This window comes from Copadichromis virginalis, linkage group LG6, assembly GCF_057382275.1.
Source record: "Copadichromis virginalis isolate Kocher_CV1m ecotype Utaka linkage group LG6, C_Virginalis_male_GT1.1, whole genome shotgun sequence".
Classification (NCBI taxonomy): Eukaryota; Metazoa; Chordata; class Actinopteri; order Cichliformes; family Cichlidae; genus Copadichromis; species Copadichromis virginalis.
The window spans coordinates 26,928,678-26,953,125 of NC_140623.1; the positions used below are offsets into that span (position 1 = coordinate 26,928,678).

The following is a 24,448-nucleotide window of genomic DNA, read 5'->3' on the forward strand; positions in this document are numbered from 1 at the left end:
AAGCATGCACAGGCGCTCGCTCACACCCATCTGATGGATGGTGAAATGGACGTAGGTAAAAACGTGTGTATTTCCATTCCATGTGTGTGTGTGCGTGCGTGTGGGTGTTGTGTGTACGCCGGTGGACCATGACTGATTTTCTATTTGCATGCACATGTTAGCCTATGACAGGTAAACCCCTCATCATGCACTGTTAGGCTGTTCATTCAGAATCTGCTGTCCTTTAATTGATTGTATTTAATACGGAGCTGCTGGGTTTGTATCAGTGACCATTTGTTGTAATTAGTGTGCTCAGCTGTCTGACTATAATGTGGTCAGACAGCTGAAATCTTTTATGATATCAATGAGAAAAGAAACCTAAGTGTTTCATATCTCAAACTAGTACAGTGCTGTCGAAAAGTCATGAGTCACCCTTGAGTTGTTAATGTGTTGCTAGCAAAATGGGACAAAGTTGGAGCGTTTTATTGAAATGTACAAAATAACCCCAAAACAGAGTTTGTACCATTTTAATGAGCTTGAAAGTCAGTGTTTGATAACCTCAGAGGCTGAACCTCTTAGGCAAACTTTCTTGTAATTTCTTTAGTTTTCAGGAATAATTCTTCTAGATTTTCGAAATACATTCAAAGCTCTTTTTGAATCCCATCAATTCTGACAAGATCCCCAACATCACATCCCTAAACCATGACAGAGGCTCCAGTGTGCTATAGACAGTCACTGTTGTGTTTAATTTGGGATACCTGAGGCTTTTCTCCTCATTTCCCTTTCTTAAGAATCGCTTCTTCACAGCCACATTTGCATCACTTCCTGTGTTTCCTGAGGTTTCGTGGTTTTCACGGTTGTTCCAATACCGTTATGTTCTCAGCTCCCAGTTCTTACTTTAAGGCATACTACATTATCACATATGAAGATCTGGATTTTAATTAACCCAAATTTGCCTTCGGGGTGAAGCTTACAATATACGTCACATCTGTGCTGATTTAAAAACAGGTTGTTTATCCTTCCAGAGAGAGACTATATCAGCCCCAGCATTGCGTTAAATATCCCAGATTTAATCCCCCACATCCATGTGTTATTGTTTGCATCATTTTTATTTTCAGTTTATTGAATTTTTGGTCGGTGTTATGGGGACTGACCCGGTGTTTTTCTCCATGGTGTGTTTGTGTGTAAGATACTAATGGCCCTATGCCAGCCAGATGCCTGTAGGGGGATAATTGCTCGTCAAAGCTTCTGCACGAGTCATTACCACAGATTTAACCTTTGACCCCCTCGCAGTGAGCTGACCAGAGCATCATAACCACTTACAGCACTGGGTTTCATCACTGGGAGATTGGGACACAGGCAGGGGTTGTTGGCTGTCTACATGTATATTTGTGGTATGTGGTATTTAACTTCTGTATAATCACATTGTTGAGTTAAGTTTCCCTTAAGTGGCTTATTACCATGTTCTTGTTAGTTAGAAGTACTTGACGGGGACGTGAATGAAGCAGAAGCTTGTCATTGCTGAGGATGTTTGATAGTTTCTGCTACAAACCTGGATGCCGTGTGCTATGTCTCCAGCGTATTGCATATAAATTGCACCTCAGGGCTCCGTTTGTTGACTGTTTAATCTGCACTCAGCATTAATCTCATGTTAAAATTGCTCTTTGTCACTGATTAATATTAACAGCAGATTTTGTAGGAAAATCAGCTAATATTACAAGATGATTGCCTGTATATAAAAGATGGAAGTAGCACAGTGACACTACACGTTATGAATTCTTGAGCTTGGCTTGCTTCCCATGTTTTGATGATGTGGCTAGCTAGCAGTGGCTCTGACTGTAATCAAAGAGTACAGCACGCTCACATTGTAGCTTCTGTAACTTCTCACTCCAGAGGGAACCACACCCTATTTCTTACTCTTTTTAACTTCTGTTTTACTCTAAAGGAAACCATCATTTACAAAACCAATGGAACTTTGTATTAACAAAGACTTCACACTTGTGATCAAGACCATAAAGTCAGTAGTAAAAGTTGGCACCGATGTTATAAACGAAGTAAGAATTGCGATCACTTCGATCGTTTCTTCTACATAGTCAAACTTATTTTTGCAAGCAGAGGAGTCACCCCCTGCTGGCCAGTGGAATCAAGAACATCTCTTATTTAGAAAGTGAATGCTCTGAGATGGTGTACCCTTCCTATGATACCCATATGATAGCTGGGATACATGCCAGCTCCCCAGCCTTAATTTGTTGAGCAGTTAAGAAAAGCCTTAACATTTAACAAGTATGTCCACCTCTTCTTCATGCTCGAGATGTTTCTTTAGACTATACCTAGAAGCAAAAAAACAACAAAAACATGTATGCGCTATGCTTTGACAGAGATGACAATGTCACGCAGACACACTTTACTTCTACCTCCCATATTAAAAGTAGCGTCACACTCGCAGCTTTCTCGTCAGCTCTGGTCGCCGTCCACAGAGGCCCACACAATGGCAGCATGCACCGCTGACCCCAGTGAATTACACGCCGCCTGATTGACACTAACCTCCCGCCTCGCCACTAGCCCTCTGTCACACACAGATTGAGTCTGCATGATGGATTACACAATGGATTATGATGGATTAAAAAACTGGCATTCACGAGAAAAACACACAAACGCTCATTGGCTCTGTTGTGTGAGCAGACTCTGGTTCTCAGTACTGAGGTTCACTGCCGGGTGAAATCTTTTTCCACATTTTTTTGTAGGTTAGAGCTGATTCAGTCTCGTACTCACCTTAATTATTTAATTTAATACAAGCTGTCTCTTTTCTTGCTGCGCGCTCTGGTTAAAACCAAACAGTTGTAGATGACGCCGTTTGCTTCTCATGAGTGTGACTCTAAATCTGTTGCTATGGTAACATTGTACATCCCCCCCCCCCCAGTTTCTCTTCGTCTTTCTTCTGTATGGATCGAGAGAATTTTCTCTTGATTGGCCTAATCTGATCTGAAGTGGTTTGAATATTTTAAAAGGAAAGAGTCTTGTTTTTAGTGACGCTTCAGCCTCTTATGTTTAAAATTCATGCATCCATGAGACGGATGACTGAATGAGCCCAAATATCACCGTCAGCCTGAAAACAGAGAAGCTGGCAGATGATGTATTGCAGGACTGTTTGGCTGTAAACTGACAAACTGTAAACTGTTTGTATTTGACTACTAAACTAGAGGCAGATTTATGATCCAAAGACGGCAGTGTACAGCGTATTAACTGCGTCTACGTTTCTCCCACACATACACACAGAGACACACAAACACACACACATACTAACATCTTCTTAACCAGACTGAAAGAAGATGAGCTCAGGCTGCACGGCTATAACCGTGACGGAGTGACTTAAAGTCACATTACCACACACACCAGCTTTCCCAGTTCTCTTATCTCCTTTGCTTTCCCAGTGAAGTGTATCCACGGCGTGTTAGTCAGAAGCCCCAACAGCCGCCTATAGCGCCTATATTCCTCACTGACTGCTACTAATTATCAGGAAGGGATATAGGGTGAACATGATTGGATTTTACAGTTAATGAGCTTTCTTAAATGATCTTATTGGTACTCACTTAGAGAAGGGACAATGGTGTAAATACACAGTTTTTATAGAGTGTGCATACCCATAAAACAGAGCAACTATAGCTACATTAGTGAGCCTTTTTGCACCGATTCACTCCCCATGATGTCACACATAATAACTGGGGCTGCAGCTAATAGGAATTGATTGGTGAATTTATAATTTGACTTTAAAATATCAAGTGAACCACATGAAGTTTTATCAAAGTAACAGTCCAAGATACAAACATATTCATTCTAACACATATAGACAATAAGAGACAGAAATGTGTGCCAGATACAGCAATGAGCAAACTGTAATGTTTTTGGTTCATCGGCTAATTATCCACGAGGACTGATTTTTTTTTCTGTGTTTTGACTGTTTCAGTTTTAATACTGTTTCATGTCTTACCTCATCACATTCCCATTTCCTCTTAAAATTGTAGTTTTAGTAAAAAAGGAACCACAGATATACCTGTTCAAACACACATTAGGGCAGATAAATAATCAGCCAATCACATGGCTTTGTTGATGCCAGGGGTTAAAGGAGAATTGCCGAAATGCTTTGAGCTGATAAAAAGACAGCTCTTACTCAAATAACCAGTTGTTACAGCTAAGGCATGCAGAAGTGCATCTCTGAACACAAAACATGCAGTAAAGTAAGTGGGCCGCAGCAGCAGAAGACCACACCCACCTCTAATAATGGGACTCTGAAACCGCTATTACACATGCGCAACAAAATTGGACAATAGAAGATTAGAAAAGTGTTGCTTGATCTGATGAGTTGCAATTTGTGCTGCAACATTTAGATGAAACGGTCAGAATCTGCGGTAAAACCATCCTAGCTGGAATCAACGGCTCAGGTTGCTCTGGTGGTATAATGAACAGTGTTTAAACAATACATCAAAAATTTAAGGCCAACACATCTGCAGCATCTGAGTAGTATCGTGTCACTATGGCCCGAAATGTCCGAGGAATGTTTCCAGCACTTTCTTGAGTCTGGATCACAACAAATTATCAGTAGGGGTGCAACGATACTCGTATCGATATTGAACTGTTCAATACGGTGCTTTCGGTTCGGTACGCATATGTATCGAACAATACAAATTTTTTTATTTATTTTATCAACTTTTCTTCTGACGATGCTGTCTGTGTTGAGAGCTCAGTGGATCTGCGTTCGACTACTCCGCCTAGGCTGCACTGTCGAGCGCAGATCCACTGAGCGCAGCGCAAGCTAGCAAGACAGAAGCTAAGCTCGTTGCAACATGGCAAATTTAACAAATTTAAAAAGCATGAACATTTTTTTGTATCGAAAAAATATCGAACCGTGAGACCAAAGTATCGAACCGAACCAAACCGTGAATTTTGTGTATCGTCGCACCCCTAATTATCAGAGTCGCTGCTAAAACTGATAAAGTGGCCAGAGAGACAATATAGTAGACATCCAACAAACAGAAACAGACGTTTTGTTAAGAGAACATAAACACGTAAGCTGAGGAAAAATTTACAAATGCTGCTATACAGCTGTTGATGATCAATATATGGTGACCTCTGTGACCTCGACCTCAGGTCTTGTGAACAAAATAAATCAAAGATTTCCCCTTTCCAATTTTCACATTTATGCCATAGATTCATCTAGCAGGAGGCTGTGCGGCAGCGCTGGTGACTGCCAGTATTTTCATTCATATGTTGTTTAAACTTAAAATACAAGCACAGGAAAGCTGGAAATCGTGTGTGCACACATAATTATACAAAACAAACAATATTTTTATGAACTGTAAACAAAAAAGGAAAATATATTATGCAATGTTATATATATATTAGAACAATGCAATGTAATATACAATATTGCAATGCTATTTAATTTGTGTTATTTCATTTTTTGTATAGTCTTTACTGTTATGTACTCAAATTCCTAATTATGCTGCATCAAGTTTGATGCTAGAATGCGGTTCTTTATGCCGAGGAGCACTAAAGCACTTTATGAGGCTTTCTTTTGATGTGTGACTGATTTGGCCTCTGTATGTAAGTCTGTCTAACAACAGTAACCCAAACAAACCAGGTTGCAGTAGGTTGCAAGGCACTGAGCTAGGTCGATGGTTTCAGTTTTGTAAAAGCTTTTGTAAATGTGTGTTCATGCTGGTTTTGTTAAAAACAGGACTTCTTGGTAAATGTTAGAAAGGTACACTGAAAGAGATCTCAAAAAAAACAAACAGTGGAATATACAACCACCACGGTAGGATGGTTTTACGACCCGCCCCCCCTTTCCCCCACTGTGTCTGTCATATGTGCTCCACTTAGTTTTAACAGAATTGAAGTAGCAGGGCTCTTACGGTGACCTTTACTGGTGTGACTGGCAGTTGGAGTATAGAATAAAGAGCAGAGCTCCTATTTAACCTTTGCTACAGTACAAATGCTTAGGGCAAGATACCCTTTTGAAGCATTTCATTTAAGATAATGTTGTAATGCAAAGAGGCTCTCAACTCCACAGGAAGATTAGATGGCTTTGCCTTTGTAGGGTTTTCATTCTGCTTTTAATAGTTTAGTCAACCTTGTATTGCCTTAAAGGGGAGTTAGGGGAGAGAATGACTTTTCCTGACGTCACACATTTCAATTATTCATCATTTAGAGAGTTAATTTGGGAGAAGGAGAAAGCAATATGGATCTGGGCATGAATGGAGATATCAGAATATGGTGACACCATTTGTTGTGACTGGGGATAATAGAGAATAGGAGGAAAGTCGCAAAAAGGAGGCAGGTAGAATTAATGCTCCTTCCCAGTATTATGTGGTTTGCAACATTAGGTACTAGACCTGAAAGTGAATCACTCCCATTTAACGAGTCACTGATAGAGTGTTTCTCCTGTAGATACGATGAATCGTGAATCAAAAGCTGAGAACGTGTTCTGAAGTGAAGCTTGAGTGGTGTACGCTCCAGCGATTCAGCGTTTTGAGAAAGAGCAGCAGTGAGAATGTGGATTTTTCATGCCTCTAGGAAAAAAGAGGAAGGGAAATGAAAGTGAGTTTCAAACAGGTTCAAGGAAATGTGCACTCGAGTCTTCTGTGCCTTTTTTTTTTATTCCTTCCTCTGCTACCCTTCCCCCTTCCTCTGTTCTCGTTTTAAGAGAGTTGAAGCAAAGTATGGTGTTAAGCCACTTCTAGCCCTCTGTCCAAAGCTAATGCATTCCCCTTAAATATTTCAATGTGCTTGTCTTCTGTTCTGCAACACTGAGTACAAGCTCTCCCTCAGCTGGCACCCACAGAGGCGCACTGCCACCAATGAAATCCTGCCAGTTAGACTTCTCAGACTGCTAGAAACAAGCGCTGAAGATTTGCATTTAAAAAGAGGATAGAGATGAGGGAGGTAGGGAGGAACTCTAAGACTGGGATGTAGATTATAGATTACAGGGTTTGTGTGTTGTGTGACCATGTTTGGGGGTTTTTTTTCTTTACTCCTGGGTGTAAATGCTGTGATTGTTTTTTACTTTCTGCACAGATGTAGAGCAGCATGCTAGCTGATGCAATAAGAAGCAAACTTGTGTTGTTTGTCAGATTCGGTGCTGCTTTCTAAAATCTGCTCTGACGGGCACTAATGTGACTCACACACAGAGACATTAAAGCCCTGCGAGCAATCCTTACAGGAAAAGAGCACCTGAAAATTCCTCTACCCTCTTTATGAGCTGTTACATAAAACAATGACCCTTGTGCACTCTCCATCAAACTGCACAGCGGCACCTCTAGTGGCGGCAGCATGTGTAGTCTTTATGGTTCAATAACTTCGTTCCTTCATTATGGTCTATACCTGCCCTCCCTGTTCCTTCTTTTCCTCCCTGTCTTCGTTCCTGCCCTCCATCAATCTAGCCTTTATATTTCACAGCGGCAGCCATCATGCAGCTGGACCTTGAGGAAATTAAAATCTGTCTTGCTTTGTCGCACTCCCCTGTGGACCTGCAGATGTCAATAAAATCCTCTATTATGTTCTGGCACATGCACACACAGAATGACATAGTGTACTCAAGATAAACAGCATGCACACTTGTGCACACAAATATTTAACTGCAGGCTATAGAGTTATTTGGGCTGTCATGTAAGCGCACGGCCAAGCTCGGCGAGTGTATTCATTAACCTGGGGCTCCCTGAGTCGTTTGGGCTGTCAGCTGTTAATTGATCTAATGAAGACAAATACTGAGGTGTTCTTTGTTCTTGTTTACGTTTGTAGTTGCAGAACCAGTAACCGGAAAAGCCTCATCCTGACCAGTACCTCCCCCACCCTGCCACGACCGCACTCACCACTGCCCGGACACATAGGTCAGTATGCCCGATGTATATGTTTTACCACATTCCCAGTTTGATTCCAGCTGCCTTTCCTGAACATCATATCAGTCTGTCCCACCGCTTGTTTCTTAGCATCTCAATTATCTGCTATGAAAGCCAAAATAAATTGTTGAAAATTTGAAATAAAAAGAAAAAAAGAAAAATTATATGAGGTGCAAAGTTTGAAAATAAAACAAAATTTACATTCACTGTTTTTACACCAGCCAAAGGATTGTCATTATATTTTTTCTGTTGACTCTTTCTGCATTTGCATGCAGTCTGCAGCTTGCTTGCATTGGCTGTGTATCCTGTCAGGTTGATCAGTAGAAAGCTGTAAAATATCCCCATGGCTGTCTCATTGCATCTGCATGCAGGAGCAGAAAAACATCCAAGAACCCGCTCATGCAAACATGGACCCATATGTTTATAAGCAGAGGGATTAGAAATGAGATGCACATTTCCTAAAGCTTTTGACACAGTTATTCTGAATATTCTAGGAAGTGAACAAAACCAACTGACTTTTAATGTAAAACAGCCACAAACAGAATGTATTTTAGTTTATTACCCTGCCCAGTAACCCAGAGCGTCTGTTTTTTTTTTTTTTAACTGTTTTTTCTCCATATGTATCTTATTAGGAAGCAGTCCGTTGGACAGCCCGCGCAACTTCTCACCAAGCGGACCTGCCCACTTCTCCTTTGCCTCTTCTCGAAGGTTGGCATCACTTCTTTTTTGCAAAATATTGGAGCTTGACTGCTGTTAGGATTATTCTGAGACACACGCACACAAACACACAGTGAAATCCTTCAGGGAACACACCCACTCAGTCGCACACACACGTGTAAAATGGAGCTGCAGCTTTGTCCTGGGTCTGTGTGACTGAGGTGTGACAACAGGCCGACATGAATCAGGCGAAGTGCCTGGACTTTGCCCAAACGAGTCCCCCCTCATCACTCACTCAGGGGAAGTGTCAGACTCCGGGACAGCCGGAGGAGGCCTCAGGGAAGAGAGGGATGAAAGGAGTGAAAGTGTAATTGGATAGATTGAAAGGCAGTGAAGGTGGCAGAATTGCTCCGGTATAACAGCCAACTGTCCTGTTTGGAGGAACAAAAATAGAAACTGACATTTCGAATTTTGGCTGTTAAAAGTTGTAGAGAAAAACAGTTTTTGGTTCCCTTTGTGTCTAACATATGCTTTCCTGTTTTTCACTTTTGTTTTTCATTTCTTTTCTCAGGGCCGATGGTCGCAGATGGTCTTTGGCTTCTTTGCCTTCCTCAGGATATGGCACCAACACACCCAGCTCAACGGTAGGTTTCAGCAGAAGATCGAACTCTTTGATTATCATTCCTGCAGTTTAATGTGATCATTGCTGGAATTTTTTTGTCTGGTTAATGTATTTAATGCATTTCCTTTGCCGTAAAACATATGCAAGGCTGATTTCATCATATTTTCATTGTTTATTCTTTACATCCCGTCTGTTTTTCCTGACCTTGTTGGTGCGTTGCTACATTCCTTGCTACCTGAAAGGCAAATACAGATTAATGGAACAAAAAAAGGATATAGCATTTGTCCCATTTCATTTATGCTTAATCCGATTTGTCAGATTTGATCTTCAAAAACATCAGTGTTACTGACTCATTGTTGTAAAGCTTTTGTTGCTAGAAGGCTGACTCGCTAATTTACACTTTCCGTAAGGTGGAAATGAAATTGTTCCTACTTGCCGCAGCTTTTCATATCTTACTCTGGCTGTGGGTAAAGATAAGGAGACTTATTGCATTTCAAAAATCTTCCATGCGTCTCATCCGTCGAGCCCAAGGTTGTTCATTCCGGCACCACTAAATCAGAGGGTGTTTTCTTTGGTGGAAAATAACCTACAGGCCTTGAGGGCTCAAGTCAGAATCACCACTATTAGCTATCAGAGGGCGATAAATGTCTAGTCATCATTTGATTGACATATTTCTACTTGATTATTGCCTGCATGAAGATATTTACAATCACTGAGCACATGGGCATTCAGCCTGGACAGATGATCCATACTATATATAGACAAATCGATCGAGAGGTCGCTCCTGTTAATGATGCTGGGCAGGTGTCTTGCATTGCCATCTCAGCCACCATTTCTGTAAATGTGTGTCTAAATGAGTGAATGAGAGGCAAATTGTAAAGAAATGTGCTGTGCAAAGGTTGAAAATCACTATGTAAGAGCAGTTTATTTGTCCTTCATTATCAACAAAGGCTTCCACCACCATATGTGGCAGCTGGAGCTCAGATGATACAGCGAGTGGACCATTAGTTGCTGAGTAGTTGGTTAGTCCTTGAGTATTTAAGTACTTGAATGCTTAAGGACACTTATTCCTATACAAATATTAAAGAAGGAGAATAAATGAAAGCAGGTGTATGAGAGGTTACTAGCATAATTGACCATACAACAGATGTGGCTTCCTTGGCGACAACTTTCCTCCATCTGTTGTGTATCATTAACTGCACAGCCACTGCTGCTGACTAAATGTGTCCTTGTCAGACAAAACATGTCTATCAAACTATGCTGCACAGTGTAGGTGCAATGAGCTTCATATAAACCTTCTGAAGTAAATTGTTGAGCCTCTGTGATCATCGTATTTTTTAGTAGACATTCCCCCCGCGCTCCCTTTCGAAAGTGCAAAACAGAGAAGTATGACCAGATACTACGTACGTTCATTTATAGTTTTAGCAGAGAATCATGAAAAATGACAACAAGAAAATGTGAAATGTGTATTTTGTTTTGTTTTTTTTCCTTTGGCTAATTTGCTGCCTAAGTCATGAAACTGCACCAGAACTTTACTTTCGATTTTTCTTCCATTGCTAAATAGATGAGGTGCATTTTATAGCCTGTGCATGAATATGGATTTCACTCAAAGAATTCATTTGCATATATTTACATGCACAAAATCAGCTCTGGCGCTGCTGAATTCATATTCTAAAGTTGCATGTGCTACGTTTGTTCCGTTTGAAACAATTACAGGCCACAGTCGCGGCTAAATGCCATGCATACACAAACAAGCACAACTCCGCAGTCTTTGACTTTGTAATTCCTCTTGTCAGTCCCAGATGACTGTTAAGAAGCTTTTCAGTGGCAAGAACATGCATCATGTGTAAATCAGAACTAAAAATAAGTAATCAGTTGCTAAGATATGTTCGACCTGATTTATCTGAAACTGATGACTTGGCCTCTCTGGAAAAAGTGGAGCAGAGATAATTGAAATGTAACCAGTCTGTATTCATGCCTGTTCCAGTATGTATTTCTTCATCCATCATTTCTTCACAGAGACAGAGAGAGATGATAAAGAGGGACAACAGAGACAAATAAAAGAGAGTGTAGGTGGAAATGAAACTCGATTTGAAGCAAACAGAGAGCCAAAAACAATGTTCGCTTTCTTCTTGAGTGCAAGATGTTTGCGGCATAAGAGACTACCCGGAGAATTGAACACTGCCAAGGCCCATTTGGTAAAGACTCCATTTGAGAAATGGACTTTAATGTGTTTGATGCTCAGGTGGATGCGTTGACTCATAATCCACTCCCTGTACATTTCTGTGCCGCCCTGAACGCGATCGTTCCCTCAGCCTCTCTTCTGTCTTTCGCACATCATTTCTTTCATTGACTGCCTCCCGGCTTCTCCTCACAGCTGCACGTGCAGAGACACGCACACACTGTAGATAACCCATTGATCTGTTTTTACTGAGATTGAAGGTGGTTGCTCTGTGTCTCCATAATCTTCTCCACCTCCATCACTCCTCCTACCCTGCCTTCCGTCCCATCAATCAGTTTTCAGTGCTCTCCTTGTTCTCCATTACTTGCTTGATTAGATACAGCAGGGCCGCTGTATACTGAACAGAGCAGATCAGAGTACAAGGTGTATGTGTGTGTATACCTATAGGTAGAAATGACATAATATTTTAGAGAAAAGCTACAGAAACAGTTGGAAGTGTATACAGACAGTGGATATGTAACGGTTTAAGCCTTACAGATGACACAAACAATAGATTCCTCATTTCTGCTTAGATCCTGCCTCACACAGCAAAACAGCAATTTTACACCAGGGCAGGTACAGGCTTGTCATATTACTCCCAATGCTCAGATTTATTATTATTTTTTTATATTTTTATTTCTACCTTTAACTTGTTTATAGTTGATAGTGCAGTCATGAGCTGAAAAAGCACTTTGGTCTTTTAAAAATAACATGTTGAATATTTCCCTGAAAACCTTTGTAGTGGGAAGAAACTATGTTTTGCCATATGTCGGATTATACTTTACATTTCTGTCTTGGTTCTTTGTTAGAGATAGGAGTACATTGAAAGGAGTCAGTTGAATTTGTTTGGACATCTAGCTCTTAATCACCTCCGAGGTGAGGTGTTTCGGGCAGGTCCTCCAGGGAGGAAGACCCTGATGCACATGCGGGACAAACTAAAGAGTTTACATCTCTCCAGCTGGAGTTCTGGAGAAAACCACCCTTGTTTTTCTCCAGAAGAGCTGACGGAGGTGATCATTAAGAGGGGGCTTGGGCATCTTTGCTTAGACTGCTGCCCCCGCAACCCAGATGAGCTTTAGAAGATGGATGGATGGATGGATGGATGGATGGATGGATTAAAGAAAATAATTCCAATTTTTTTGTTCAAATGGTGAGACATTCTCATTTATAATTAAAAGTTTCATAGCTTATAAGTGCAGCAGTGTCAATACACAATCCAATGGTAAATGCATTCCGCTCATACAACCTGGTATTTTTGTACCATTATAAGTGCTGTGTGCATTTGGTTCTAAGCATACAACCTATATGTTGCTGAGACTATTTTGTAATTTATTATGTTCGTGCCCTAAACCAGTAGTGACTTTATAACACATTTTATCATGAATCTGAATCTTTAAGCCACACTTTTCAACTCTTTGGAAGGATCTGTTGCTATTCACTTTTTTGAGATTTTTAGTAAATGCAGTGAAAAAGAATCATTTTATATAGAGGCAATGCTTCCAGTAAATATTCCATTCTGGGACTGACTTTATATTCTCCTATAAAGCTGTTAAAGCCAAGCATTTTTTATGATCTTCAAAAATTTCCTCCTCAGGCTATTCTCAGCGGCAAATCTTTCTCACTCCATTTATAAGCCCGATGCACCTGAAATGAATCTGCATATTCTTCAAAATATATTTCAGGAAAAACATGCAGAGACTAATTTCGCTTTCTGTTTAGCCTCAAAGCCATTAAAGGTCAGAAGCATTAAGGTTGAATGACCAGTGGTTCAGCTGTGCCACCATAATAACAAAACTAAATGTTGGAGATATTCATCATATTTGTTTTTCTTTAGTAGTAAGTAAGCAGAAGTGAAGAAAGACTGACAAGTTGGAGAAATGCTCCAAATGAAGTAGCAAAACCAAATCATATAAACTTTTATTTATTCATGACATCCATCACGTTCAGTGGCATTTCCCCTCATTCTTCAATCTTGCTCTGTCTTTGGGGAACTTCTTAATTGATCATGTTGCACTCTCAGCATTGCAATTTCTGTACTTTTCTTCAGCCTGCGCGAGAGTAAGACCTGAAAAGAGTTTCTAATGGATTTTTATAGCAGAAATCATTGTGTGGCCAAAGCCAACCATTATGTCCCATTGGGAGATGTGTTCATTAAGGCTCCCATTGATCCAGGCTGTTTTTTTCCTTCGGTGCTGTAGAAAAGTCTTTTGTTTAAAACCAGGCAGCGCTGCCATTAATCGCCCAGAGGCATGAGATGCTTAACCAGCAGTCAACTTTTACTCGGGGTGATTTTTTGATTCCCTGCAGTCTTTTTGCTCTGTTTTTCAGTCTGCGTTACTCTGTTTTGCACTCCTACACCAACTCCTTCTGGATATTTTTCTTGTTTCGCCACCTCTCTCCTTGTTCTTTTAACTTGGTTTCTTCTTCGTTTCAGTTCTTTGTTACACCCACTCACATTATAGTACACCTTGTTCTTCTCTTCTCCTCTCTTCTCTTCTCTTCTCTTTGTTTTTGATGTTCTTTTTCATCACTGGATGTCTATTTTTAAACTATTGATCTTGCAGCTCTTACAGAGGCTTAAAAAAAATCAAACGACAGCCAGTTCACTTTTTAACCTTGCCTCCTTTTCATGTCTCTCCAGTCATCCAGCTCATCCCAGGAACGTCTGCACCAGCTGCCCTTCCAGCCAACCATGGATGAGCTGCACTTCCTGTCCAAGCATTTTGGCAGCACAGAGAGCATCACAGACGACGACGGCGGGCGCCGCTCGCCGCACGTCCGTCCTCGCTCCCGAAGCCTCAGGTGAGAGCGTGACAGGTAATGGGCAAAAGACTGTTTAAGTAAAGGATCCCATCCCTCCTGTGTGACACTGGAGAATAAAGATGTCAACATCAAAGCTTTATTTGTAAATGTTTGAGTATTCTGTGTAAGACATAACAAAACTAGCCAAAATTCAACATGGCAAGCTGTTATCAAAGGACATTTAGCAGCCATTAAAGATGATAAAAGCGATTTTTATTCAGTTACTGTGCAGGACCAACTTCTTTCTGTTATTAAGAGGTGTGGAGTGCTCTCAGTCATTAATTCAGATGAGTCGCCTTTTGTGAATGTGCCAGTGCTTTATTTGGTGCAGCTCGCATTTACAAAGAGGGGACATTAGGTTTGTTAGGCCTTTTCATCAAACACAGCATGCTCTGTTTTGAAGATGTGTCTACCTTAATAAACAGTACTTAAGTCCTTGCTGTACCGGCACCAATGCAACACTGTAAAATGTCCCTTTATCATGGTATAGCGATAGGTTTGCAGTAGTACGCAGGACACAGTCGACAGAGGTGGAAAGTAACAAAGTACAAATATGTTACTTGAGTACCTGCACTTTACATGACTAGTTATTCTTCTGACATGTTTCTTTACTTTTCGTAACAGTATCTACTTTACTGTTACCACTCTAGGCTCTAGTTTTAACACATTTTAGGAGAATATTTTGCCTTTCACACATTAAACCCATTTGAACCTAAATAGAGGGAACATGAAAGACAATCCTGTTGGTGGATCCAGCATCAGTGCTTATTGCTTCTGACTGGCGTAAAAGACGCAGAGATGAGATGCAGGGAAGAGAGCAAAGACGGACCTGTGACAGAAAAAAGTACCATTAGCAGCTTCATGACACACAACAAACAAAAACAAAGATATTGATCAGTTAGCTTTTCACAAAACTAGCGGATAGGAATACCCCTCGAAGAGTTACTTTGTACTTTTTTTGTCGTTAAGCTGCCGGGGCGGCGAGCCACGTGGACACCTACGTTTGTGAATGCGATAACTCAACAAAGAGGCAACGTAGGAGCTTCAAACTGATACCATAGGTGTGTCTAATAGGAGGCTGAGGGGTAGCACTAGTTTTCACTTTGACCTAAAAGAAATTAAATTAATATTTCTACCTAAATCTTTCAGAATGCAAGTACTAGCTGTACTTCTACTTAAGTGAATAATCTGTCTACTGTTTCCACCAGTGCAAAAAAAAAAAAACCAGTAATTATCTCTAAGATGTCAGCTGTCATGTGCAGTTTGCTAAGAACGTACATAAACAGTTTAAACTGGTCCCTATTTATAATAAACAGTTTAGAATAATAAACTAACAGTTAAGGATAAATGGTTGAGGACGTTTTTATATTTTCCTCTGAAAAGCAGTGAAGTAGAAGTACAAGTGCCTCAAACTGTAGCACACCACTGATGTCTCTGTACTTAGGGTTAGGGTATTTTCCACCACTGTTATTATATCAGTAGCGAGTCCAGCCTCCAGTGTGTTGAGCATCTCCAGGGTGCAGCAGCTTCTTTAATAGCTGAAGCCTCTGGTGTACACTCCCTGCAACCACACCTATTATAGCCTCCCCTCTGGATGCAACATGTCCTAACTACATCCGACACATCACTACTCATCAGTATTCAGAAATCAGAAATCAGTTTTCATATTAAGCTCCTCAGCAGTTCCTGGCCTAGATAAAATCAGCTCGCAGACTTTCCTTATTGTGTATATGTTAAATTATAATGTGTTTTCCCATAAAGGACTTTTTATCAGTTCCTTTTTCTTTACAGATGTGTAGATCAGCTCAGTTCCTGAGAAATAAAATCAACAAAGTAGACTTTTGCTGCCATATGTTGGTTTAGCTTACATCTTGTGAAAGGATATGCTGAACTTTCATGTTTACATGCTTGTGACATCTTTGCCACGGTCAGGATGGAGGAGATGTAGGAAGGGACTGCGTCCATAATAGAAACGTGGCGTACTGAATTTCTGATCGGTTTATTAGCGTTATATACCAACAGGACAGACATGAGGGAGTGCGGTGAATATTTTCTCCGTTCAGGTGAAAAATACAGAATTGCTTCTCTTTGGGCTGCCTCCTCTCACTCTGTTCTGCTCAGTCGGTGCTGTATATTACACTCCTGCTCTCTGTTTGTCTGTTTTCAGCCCGGGGCGCTCACCATCCTGCTATGACAATGAAATAGTGATGATGAACCATGTCTACAAGGAGCGCTTCCCCAAGGTCAGGCTCGCACAACAAATACGCAAGTGTAAACTGTACCTCCACGCACACCTCAAAATACACACACACACGCGAGCGCACACATACACAATATGCATACTGGCAACAGACATCTCTCAGCTACATTTAAAATATTTGTTATATTTCTTTTATCCAAAGTGAGTCACTACTTGCAAGAATCTGTTGTTTTAAGTAAGCAGCCGATGATCTAAAAGTGCTGGAGGGGCTGAACATGTAAACAAAACAAGAAGTAAAACAAAAAAAGCAGCAAAGCAGCTCCCTGGAATTTCAGACAGTGATAAAAGCTGCGCTTATTTACTGTGATGATGTTAAAATAATTCAAAGGTAAAATGTTAAGTTCTATTTCCAGAGGGAACAAATAACTGAGTTAAGGTCTTGTTGACCTGATGTTGCTTTAAACAGATTTTGAGTATGAATATATAGAAATTATAGGCAGGGAGACGAATGGACACTGCAAGATTTCTCCCTGAGCATACTTTGGTGACATGATGAAGCTTGCCATCCCTCTTTTGCACTCCTGATGGACTGCAGAGACCAAAACATTGATGGCATATACACCAATTAAACTACTTGCTGCTACACCAACCAGCAGACCAGTGACTACTGACCAGGACCAGTTTGAGGTTCATGGCTGTGTTTAAAAATGCTTCAAAATGAATGACACACACCCTATTTTAAACCATTTCAAAACTAGAATTTAACATGTAATTATTTCAAAGTGTAGTGCACACTCTGTGCCCATTTCTACTCATTTTCAGTTAGTACTGGATTCCACTTTCAGGGTTTTCTGCTGCCACAGATTTCCTAATGCACACTTCTCTTACAACAAGCAGGTATCTGTGTGCTTGGTACTTTAAACAATGCTCACCACTCTTAATTTATTACATGGTTCATGGTAAGCTGTTAAAAGGTCATCCATGTCTAAAGTCCTTTAGCAGATCATAATTAAAAAGTCAATTAGATGTGTTTTAATGACTCTGAGACGTGTAAACATGACTCGGTGTCTCAGGGAGCCAACCATTTTGATGAACAGTGAAGTGTGTGCAAGGAAATCTTTCACATTGCAGGTGTCCTCAAACACCTGCCTACACACACACACACACACACACACACACACACACACACACACACACACATTATAATCCTGCTCATTCACAGTGATGCATTGTGAAGCAGCACGAGTCGTCCCACTCACAAATCCCAAGTTGGTGAATGCAGGTTTAATATTGCTGTATTTTTTTTAATGTTACTGTAGGAGTAGTTATCATTTGCATACTTGAAAAAGACTTGCAACAACTGTATAAAACTCAAGCACCGAGGAGAGGTTCCAGTTAATGAAACCTCTAGATCTCTCCCTGCTCTTTCCCAAGAAATCTGTTTATATTTGGGCGAGTTAACCTGTCAGCTGAATAGAGCAGGGCGATATGACCAAAAATATTTATCACGATATACATTTGAAAATTTGCGATAATGATATAACTCACGATATAATTGACACTAGACAAAATACTTTACAACTCCACAACTTGCAAAAAACCCCCAAAAACATCAATGTATTTTCACTTAAACAAGCAGCTGTTTTTTATGTGCATTAAAGTTATCTAAAAATTTAGCAAAGTCGTACTAAAACATTTGACAGATTTTCGAGCGCCGTGTGCCACATAAAATTGTTTCGAGGTCAGTAAACACAACCAGAATTCATACATAAGGCACACGGGATTATAAGGGGCGCTGTCGATTTTCAGAAAAATGCCGTATTTTCCAAAAAACACGGTAATAACGACAGCCCGCTAGCATGCTCTACCAAAAATAGTGCTTTGTTGTGTGTCTGAGGGACGAAAGCTAAACCAGTTCCACACCACTGAAGTTGCAGCATTTTTACAAACCAATTCTGGTTCATCCGTTTCATTCAACGATCCGCTTTCGCCCTTCTCATTCTCCGTCGCCGCCATGATTTTTCCGCCATCTGCGTATGAAAACAAAGGCACTGCGCATGCGCGTTTTACTCATATTCTATCGCGATATTTCATTTTCTTATCGTTGCCCAACATTATACCGGTATTACCGTGAACGGTATGATATGGCCCAGCCCTACAGCTGAATTAATTATAATGACAATTAAATGTCTTTACTTATTAGAAAATAATAGTAGCATCCTTCCAGATAATTGTTTGCTTCACCATACATGAGTACTGGTAATTTCTGAAAATAAAATAGGCAGAAAAGGCACATTAATTCTCTAAAGCAGCACTTTACTGTGGCATAATTATAGCAAGCTGAAATACATACAGATTGGAAGCACAAAAATGCACTCAATATGAAGGTTGAAAAAGTGACAACAAATCAAGATAAGCCTTTATACACACAAGTTTGCAAAGTCTAATGTGGTTGTCGGTCTCCTCCTGAGGTTTGAGTTTTATGAATATGATGGAAATACTAAAAAGAATAACACAGTCAAAAGAGGTGCAATAGCAACCAAATGAACAAGGACCGAACACAGGGCGCGTCACGTTGTGTTACATCACTTCACACATCACTTTCGTTGAGGTGCCTTAGCTGAGCTGAGTTTCTGCAGCCTGAGAAAGAAACATCCTAAAAAATCTTTTTTTTTTCTGCAGGGAATGAACAGTGAAGTGCAAAAAAACATCAAGGCCCTTCCACAAAGGCTTGTTCAGAAAACAATGAGTGTCGTGTCTAAAGTAGCACATTTATATAGAATGTGTGGAGCTGGCTGAGCACCGTATATTGAGATAAAGACAGGTGATCGTATGTTCTTACACTCACTGACTATTAACCACTGTTGTGTCTCTAATCAGGCCACAGCTCAGATGGAAGAGAGGTTGGCAGACTTCATCCAGAACTACTCCCCAGAGAGTGTTCTGCCACTGGCTGACGGGGTTCTCAGCTTCATCCACCACCAGATAACCGAGCTAGCCAGAGACTGCCTGACCAAATCACGCGAGGGCGTCATTACCAGCGTTTACTTCTGTGAACTGCAGGAGAATCTGGAGAAGATGCTGCACGACGTGAGTTGTGTAGCAGGAATCTGATGTGATGTGCTTCCAAACCTCGCTAACTGACCCTGTCTCTCCAAATTTCTGTCTTTCTTCATCAGGTCTACAAGCGCTCTGAGAGCTCGGAGCTCACCTTCGTCATCGAGCTTGTCAAAAAGCTCTTCATCATCATATCTCGTCCTGCCAGGCTGCTGGAGTGCTTGGTGAGTTCCGCCCTGCTTATCTGATTGTGGCTAAACTTTCAAACACATCGAGAATCCAGACTTTCTTTGTTTCTGGAGGCATTTTCTACCCCATTGAGCTGCTCGAAGATACTCCCGTCCTCCCACATGGAAACGGAGGGTCGAATATGCTGAACTGGTACTACAGAATCTAAAAGTAGGGCAGAGTGTCGACTGTTCGTTCATTCTGAACAGATGAAACATAAGTGTGTCACTGCAGGAAGCTATGCTGCCACTCCAGTCAGGAAAGGTTCAAGTTTTGTTTAATCTTTTATGTTGCATCTGTTTTACCAGTATGTTATTAACAGAGAAAGACAAGACAGGATGTCTTCTTTATGTGTTTCACTTTTGCAACTTACAAGTATAAACAAGTAGTGTTTGCAGCAATAAAACTGTGGTGGAATAAAACTGTGAAAAAAGAACAGGATAAAGGTCCAAATTTACAGATAAAACTACAGCAACACTGGTGTCTCTACACAGCATTAGGAGGCCAACATTTTGGCTACTAAGCCAGAGAAGATGTCTGTGGTAAGTTATTGCCAAATGGCAACAGACCTCAAACCAACTGACCTCAGACCATCCCCTGGGGTATCCCATTGCTACTGCTTTTTTTCCCCGTTAACCCTGACATTTTTACAGAAGTAAGATTTTTTTTTTTTACACCTAAAAAAGAAAATCTGCATACAATTTCATCAAACATGGCAAACACCTCTGTCTCAGATTTTAGAGAATTCAGAAGTAATTTGAGCCTTTAAATTCCCTGCATTTCCTGTGTTGAATCTTGCATATTTGAAGCTCTAACCAACTCTGCTTGATTTGTTTTTATTCTGTCATAACTTCAGCGCACACATAACACATTTATCACCAGTTGGTAATGAGATACAGGCCCAATCCAGTGGAACATGGAGATGAAATAAGCAAGATTATAAAAGACAAGAAAGGCAATGCACAACACCTCTTAATCTTTGAATTCAGGTAGTTCAACCCCTATTGCCACAGGTGTATAAAATCAAGCCTTCAGGAACAACAGCCACTCTGCCATGAAATGTCTGACTACATAAAGTTAAAGTGCTGAGGTCCATAGTGTGAAAAGTCACAAATGCTCTGCTGCTTAAATAACTGCAGAGGTCCAAACCTCGTCTATCATTAACATCAGCATAAAATACTGTGTATCAGGAGCTTCATTTGCCATAAAACTGCCAAATCAAACATACGCAGCTACAAGCTGTGGTGACCCTTGTGATAAGGGAGCAGTCAAAGGTAGCTAGCTAACACGTTTTTAAAAGAAATACTGACATTGACCATCAGAGTACAAATAACTTCATCACGATGTGATTTAGTAGCATGTCATATTTTTCCCCTGTTAATTATATGTAAAAATTTGAAATTTTAGACATACCAGTTGCCAGATTGCCATGAATTTGTGATATTTTTTAAACCAAGCCAGAAGATGTACCATTATTTGTTTCACACCTGTCTTCTCTTGACATGCCTTTGCTTGCATTTGGAAGTAGCTGCTACAATCCATTCTCTTGCTTCCCGTAAACGTTGCTTTACCTACAGCATTCTTAACACATGGGAGTGTATGAATGTTGAAACACACTGTATTATACATGGAGGTCATGGTTTTGTTCAAGCTGTGTCATTCAGCACATCAGTCATCCTGTGTTGCTGCAAATTGCATGATTATTGCTTTAGGATATTTTTCACTCTCGTTCTTCCCACCTCCTCAACTTGTTCGTTTTCACAACAGAACATCAAATCCAGTCCAAGACGGAGCTGTGTCCTTGACATGCTGATTCATTAATTCAACAAAACTTATTTAGTAATAACAAGCCTCTCTGCATCCACAGGACACACCTGAATATCAGCTCCCTGATTGATGGTGCGGTCCCTCCTCCCAAACCCTCCCGGCTCATCTTTCTGTTACCAAGGCGACCGTCAGAAAAGGTCGATAGGGTCAGGCAGGATGTGGAGGGGACTTTAGATCTTCACGGCCCGTGGGTTAGAGAGGAGAAGGCACACACAGATGAAATTTTGTCCATGTCCGTAGAGTTCATTTAGCATTCAAGTCAGTCACAAGGTCTGATTTGGTGAAAATGTCACACAGTCAGAAGGCTGTTAGCTGCAAGAATATTATCCTCCAGCAGCGCAAACTATCAGAGAGCCAGGTTAATTCCCCATCTCCATACTCCTTTTTTTTCCCTCTAGTCGAAGGGAGCAGATATGAGAGAGAGCATGGAAAGAAATGATCCTGGCTGCCCCAGGCTTTCTAATCAAAACGTTACTCCACCAACAGCAATGAGACCGAATCCCATAAGACACCACAAAAGGCTGTATCATAGGAAAAAATGAACATTTTCAGAGAAAGCAATTTAAAGTTTGGAAGTGTATTAACACTGATTGTGTTTGTTTGACAGCCCTGTAACAGGTTTCGGTCATGAAATTGCTGCAGGTTGAACTAAAATCTAGTTTTATGATTATAAGTTGGATGTACTCTTAGAATTACTTACTGTTTATGTCACATGGCACAACATAACATCGTTTTCTTTATGCTCGACTAGTGTTAGCTGTTATCACATCCTTTTGTGACTCCACACTAGAGCGTTGTGGTTCAGTAGCCGGCTGTTGAACTGGAAAAACGTAATCTGACACTCACTTTGTTATTGTGTTTTATCAACACACTACAGTTTGGATATTTTAAAGTATATAAAGAAGGATATTGGTTCGTGATTTTAATTGAAATAGAAACTATAGAAGTAGAAATAATACGAGGTAATAATTTAACTTATAGCTTTCACAGTGTAAATATTTGTTGGGTTTATCAGTTTAATCTGAATTAAATGTAGATTTTTGAGTGTTTAGTCTGGTGATTCTCAAAATTATGTGACCTTTCATGAAATATATAATCACTGGCCAGTTTTTAAGGTACACCTTGCTAGTGCCACATTGGGTGTCCTTTTGCCTTCAGGACTGCTTTAATTTTTCACATCACAGATTCAACAAATTGCTGGAAATATTTCACAGATTTTGATGATTGCAAACATAATTCAAATTTTTCCACATGTTCAGAGAGGCTGTGATGATTTCAATTGTCTTGTGTTGCACACGTCACCACTTCAGCAGTGGTCTTTGTATGTGAGATCATGTTAATTTAAGATGCATGTACAGTACAAGTGTTTTGTAGCTTTTCCTGACCCCTCCTTGTTTGTTGTTGGAATTATAGGAGTTCAACCCAGAAGAGTTTTATCACTTACTCGAAGCAGCAGAGGACCACGCCAAGGAGGGACAACTGATGAAGGCAGACATCCCTCGATATATTATCAGTCAGTTGGGACTGACCAGGGATCCACTGGAGGGTAAGAAATGGGAATAATAGGTTTCAGGTTTTATTCCAGAGGTGTATATATAATAGAAAATATGAAAACAAATGAAAGTGTAAAGTTTTTAATTTGCAAGAATGCTTTCCAACAGATGTTTGCTGGTTTCAGTTGTTTACTTTCACTCCCAGAGCTGGATAAGTAGATCAATACCACTTGTGTCTGAGTCCAGATTTGATTAACCTACTTCTCTATAAAAGCCGAATGCTGCTGGAAAGAGCTAGCCTGGTACTGTTCAAGGGGGGAAACTGAGCCACCAATACAACTGACTGTACAGATTAGCATGCTATGCCTGTTAATTTAGCAAGTTAGCATAAATAATGTAAGATTTTGGTGGGAGTTTTGTGCTATAACTCTCCAGTTCAGTGACTTCACATAATCTTAGTATTAAACTGATACAGTAGGAAATAGTGACACACTTTAACAGCTTGATGTTTTTGCTTTAGTATGTTAGTAAGATTTGGCAGCAGTCGTCGTTGCAAAAGTGCATTTCATTTAGCTAACGTGGCTTCTCACTTGTGTCTTTTCCTCTCATCCTATCTGCAAGCATGTGAGAGAAATCCACAGAAAAAATGTTTCATCTCTATTTTGGGTGGTGGCAGTATGAAGCTTTAAAAAGTGCCACTTTGAGATATTGATCAGCTTTTCTTTACGTCCATGATGAGGATATATTGAGATGAAGAGTCTGAGCTGCTTGGATCATTTGCTGTCTGGTGGTGCGGCTGCAGTTCTCTTTTTCATTCATCATCATGGCTCGAAATCAGCCCCCAAACTCACAGTTCACTATTCCCATCTGTTCAGCCACTCCCAGTCTAATCCATCAAGAGCTCGCATTAGCTGATGGGTTAAATGGCTCAGAATGACTCTTCACAATAAGCCACGGTGCTTTTATTTCAGAATTCATGAGAGATGTATCTGGTTATGTCTTTGTGAGTTAATCTCTTCTAACAATGTGCCTGCTGATATCTTGATCTTGCACTTTCTTTAGCACCTACATTGTCATGCATAGGCACACATGCGCACCCACATAGCTGCTTACACTTTCGCACTCACATTTCTTTTCTTGGTTTCTCACACAGAAACAGTGTCAAACAGACACTGGCAGAATATACAGTTTCCAGCTCAGTGACTTTTATCTTATATAAAGTTTAGAACCACAAAGGGGCTTTCAAAAGGTAATTATCATTCAATTATTTCAACAAAACAGTTGTGTAATCAGTGTATTCAAGCAGCTGTCACATACAAAAAATGCAAAAACACTGGAAATTAGCTGCCACTCCTCTGCCACTGTTCATGAGGGGAGTAAGAACAAAGTGAAGAGGAGGGAAATCTGAAAGAGAGAAGAAAAATTAATAGAAAGAAGCTGTTTTAATTCTCATATTTTACTTTGTGGGAT

General features: G+C 40.4%; 1 protein-coding gene across 3 annotated transcripts in view; it reads left to right on the forward strand.

Moving 5' to 3' along the window:
* The window catches only part of mast1a (microtubule associated serine/threonine kinase 1a), an 80,796-nt gene that overhangs the window by 34,591 nt on the left and 21,757 nt on the right, over nucleotides 1–24,448 (forward strand). For all 3 annotated transcript variants that reach the window (XM_085459556.1, XM_085459558.1, XM_085459559.1), the window contains 8 exons: nucleotides 7,774–7,862; nucleotides 8,504–8,579; nucleotides 9,100–9,172; nucleotides 14,013–14,173; nucleotides 16,341–16,416; nucleotides 19,254–19,463; nucleotides 19,553–19,654; nucleotides 22,899–23,031. In XM_085459556.1, the coding sequence (XP_085315682.1) occupies nucleotides 7,774–7,862; nucleotides 8,504–8,579; nucleotides 9,100–9,172; nucleotides 14,013–14,173; nucleotides 16,341–16,416; nucleotides 19,254–19,463; nucleotides 19,553–19,654; nucleotides 22,899–23,031 (920 nt within the window). The remainder of the gene's footprint in view (nucleotides 1–7,773; nucleotides 7,863–8,503; nucleotides 8,580–9,099; nucleotides 9,173–14,012; nucleotides 14,174–16,340; nucleotides 16,417–19,253; nucleotides 19,464–19,552; nucleotides 19,655–22,898; nucleotides 23,032–24,448) is intronic.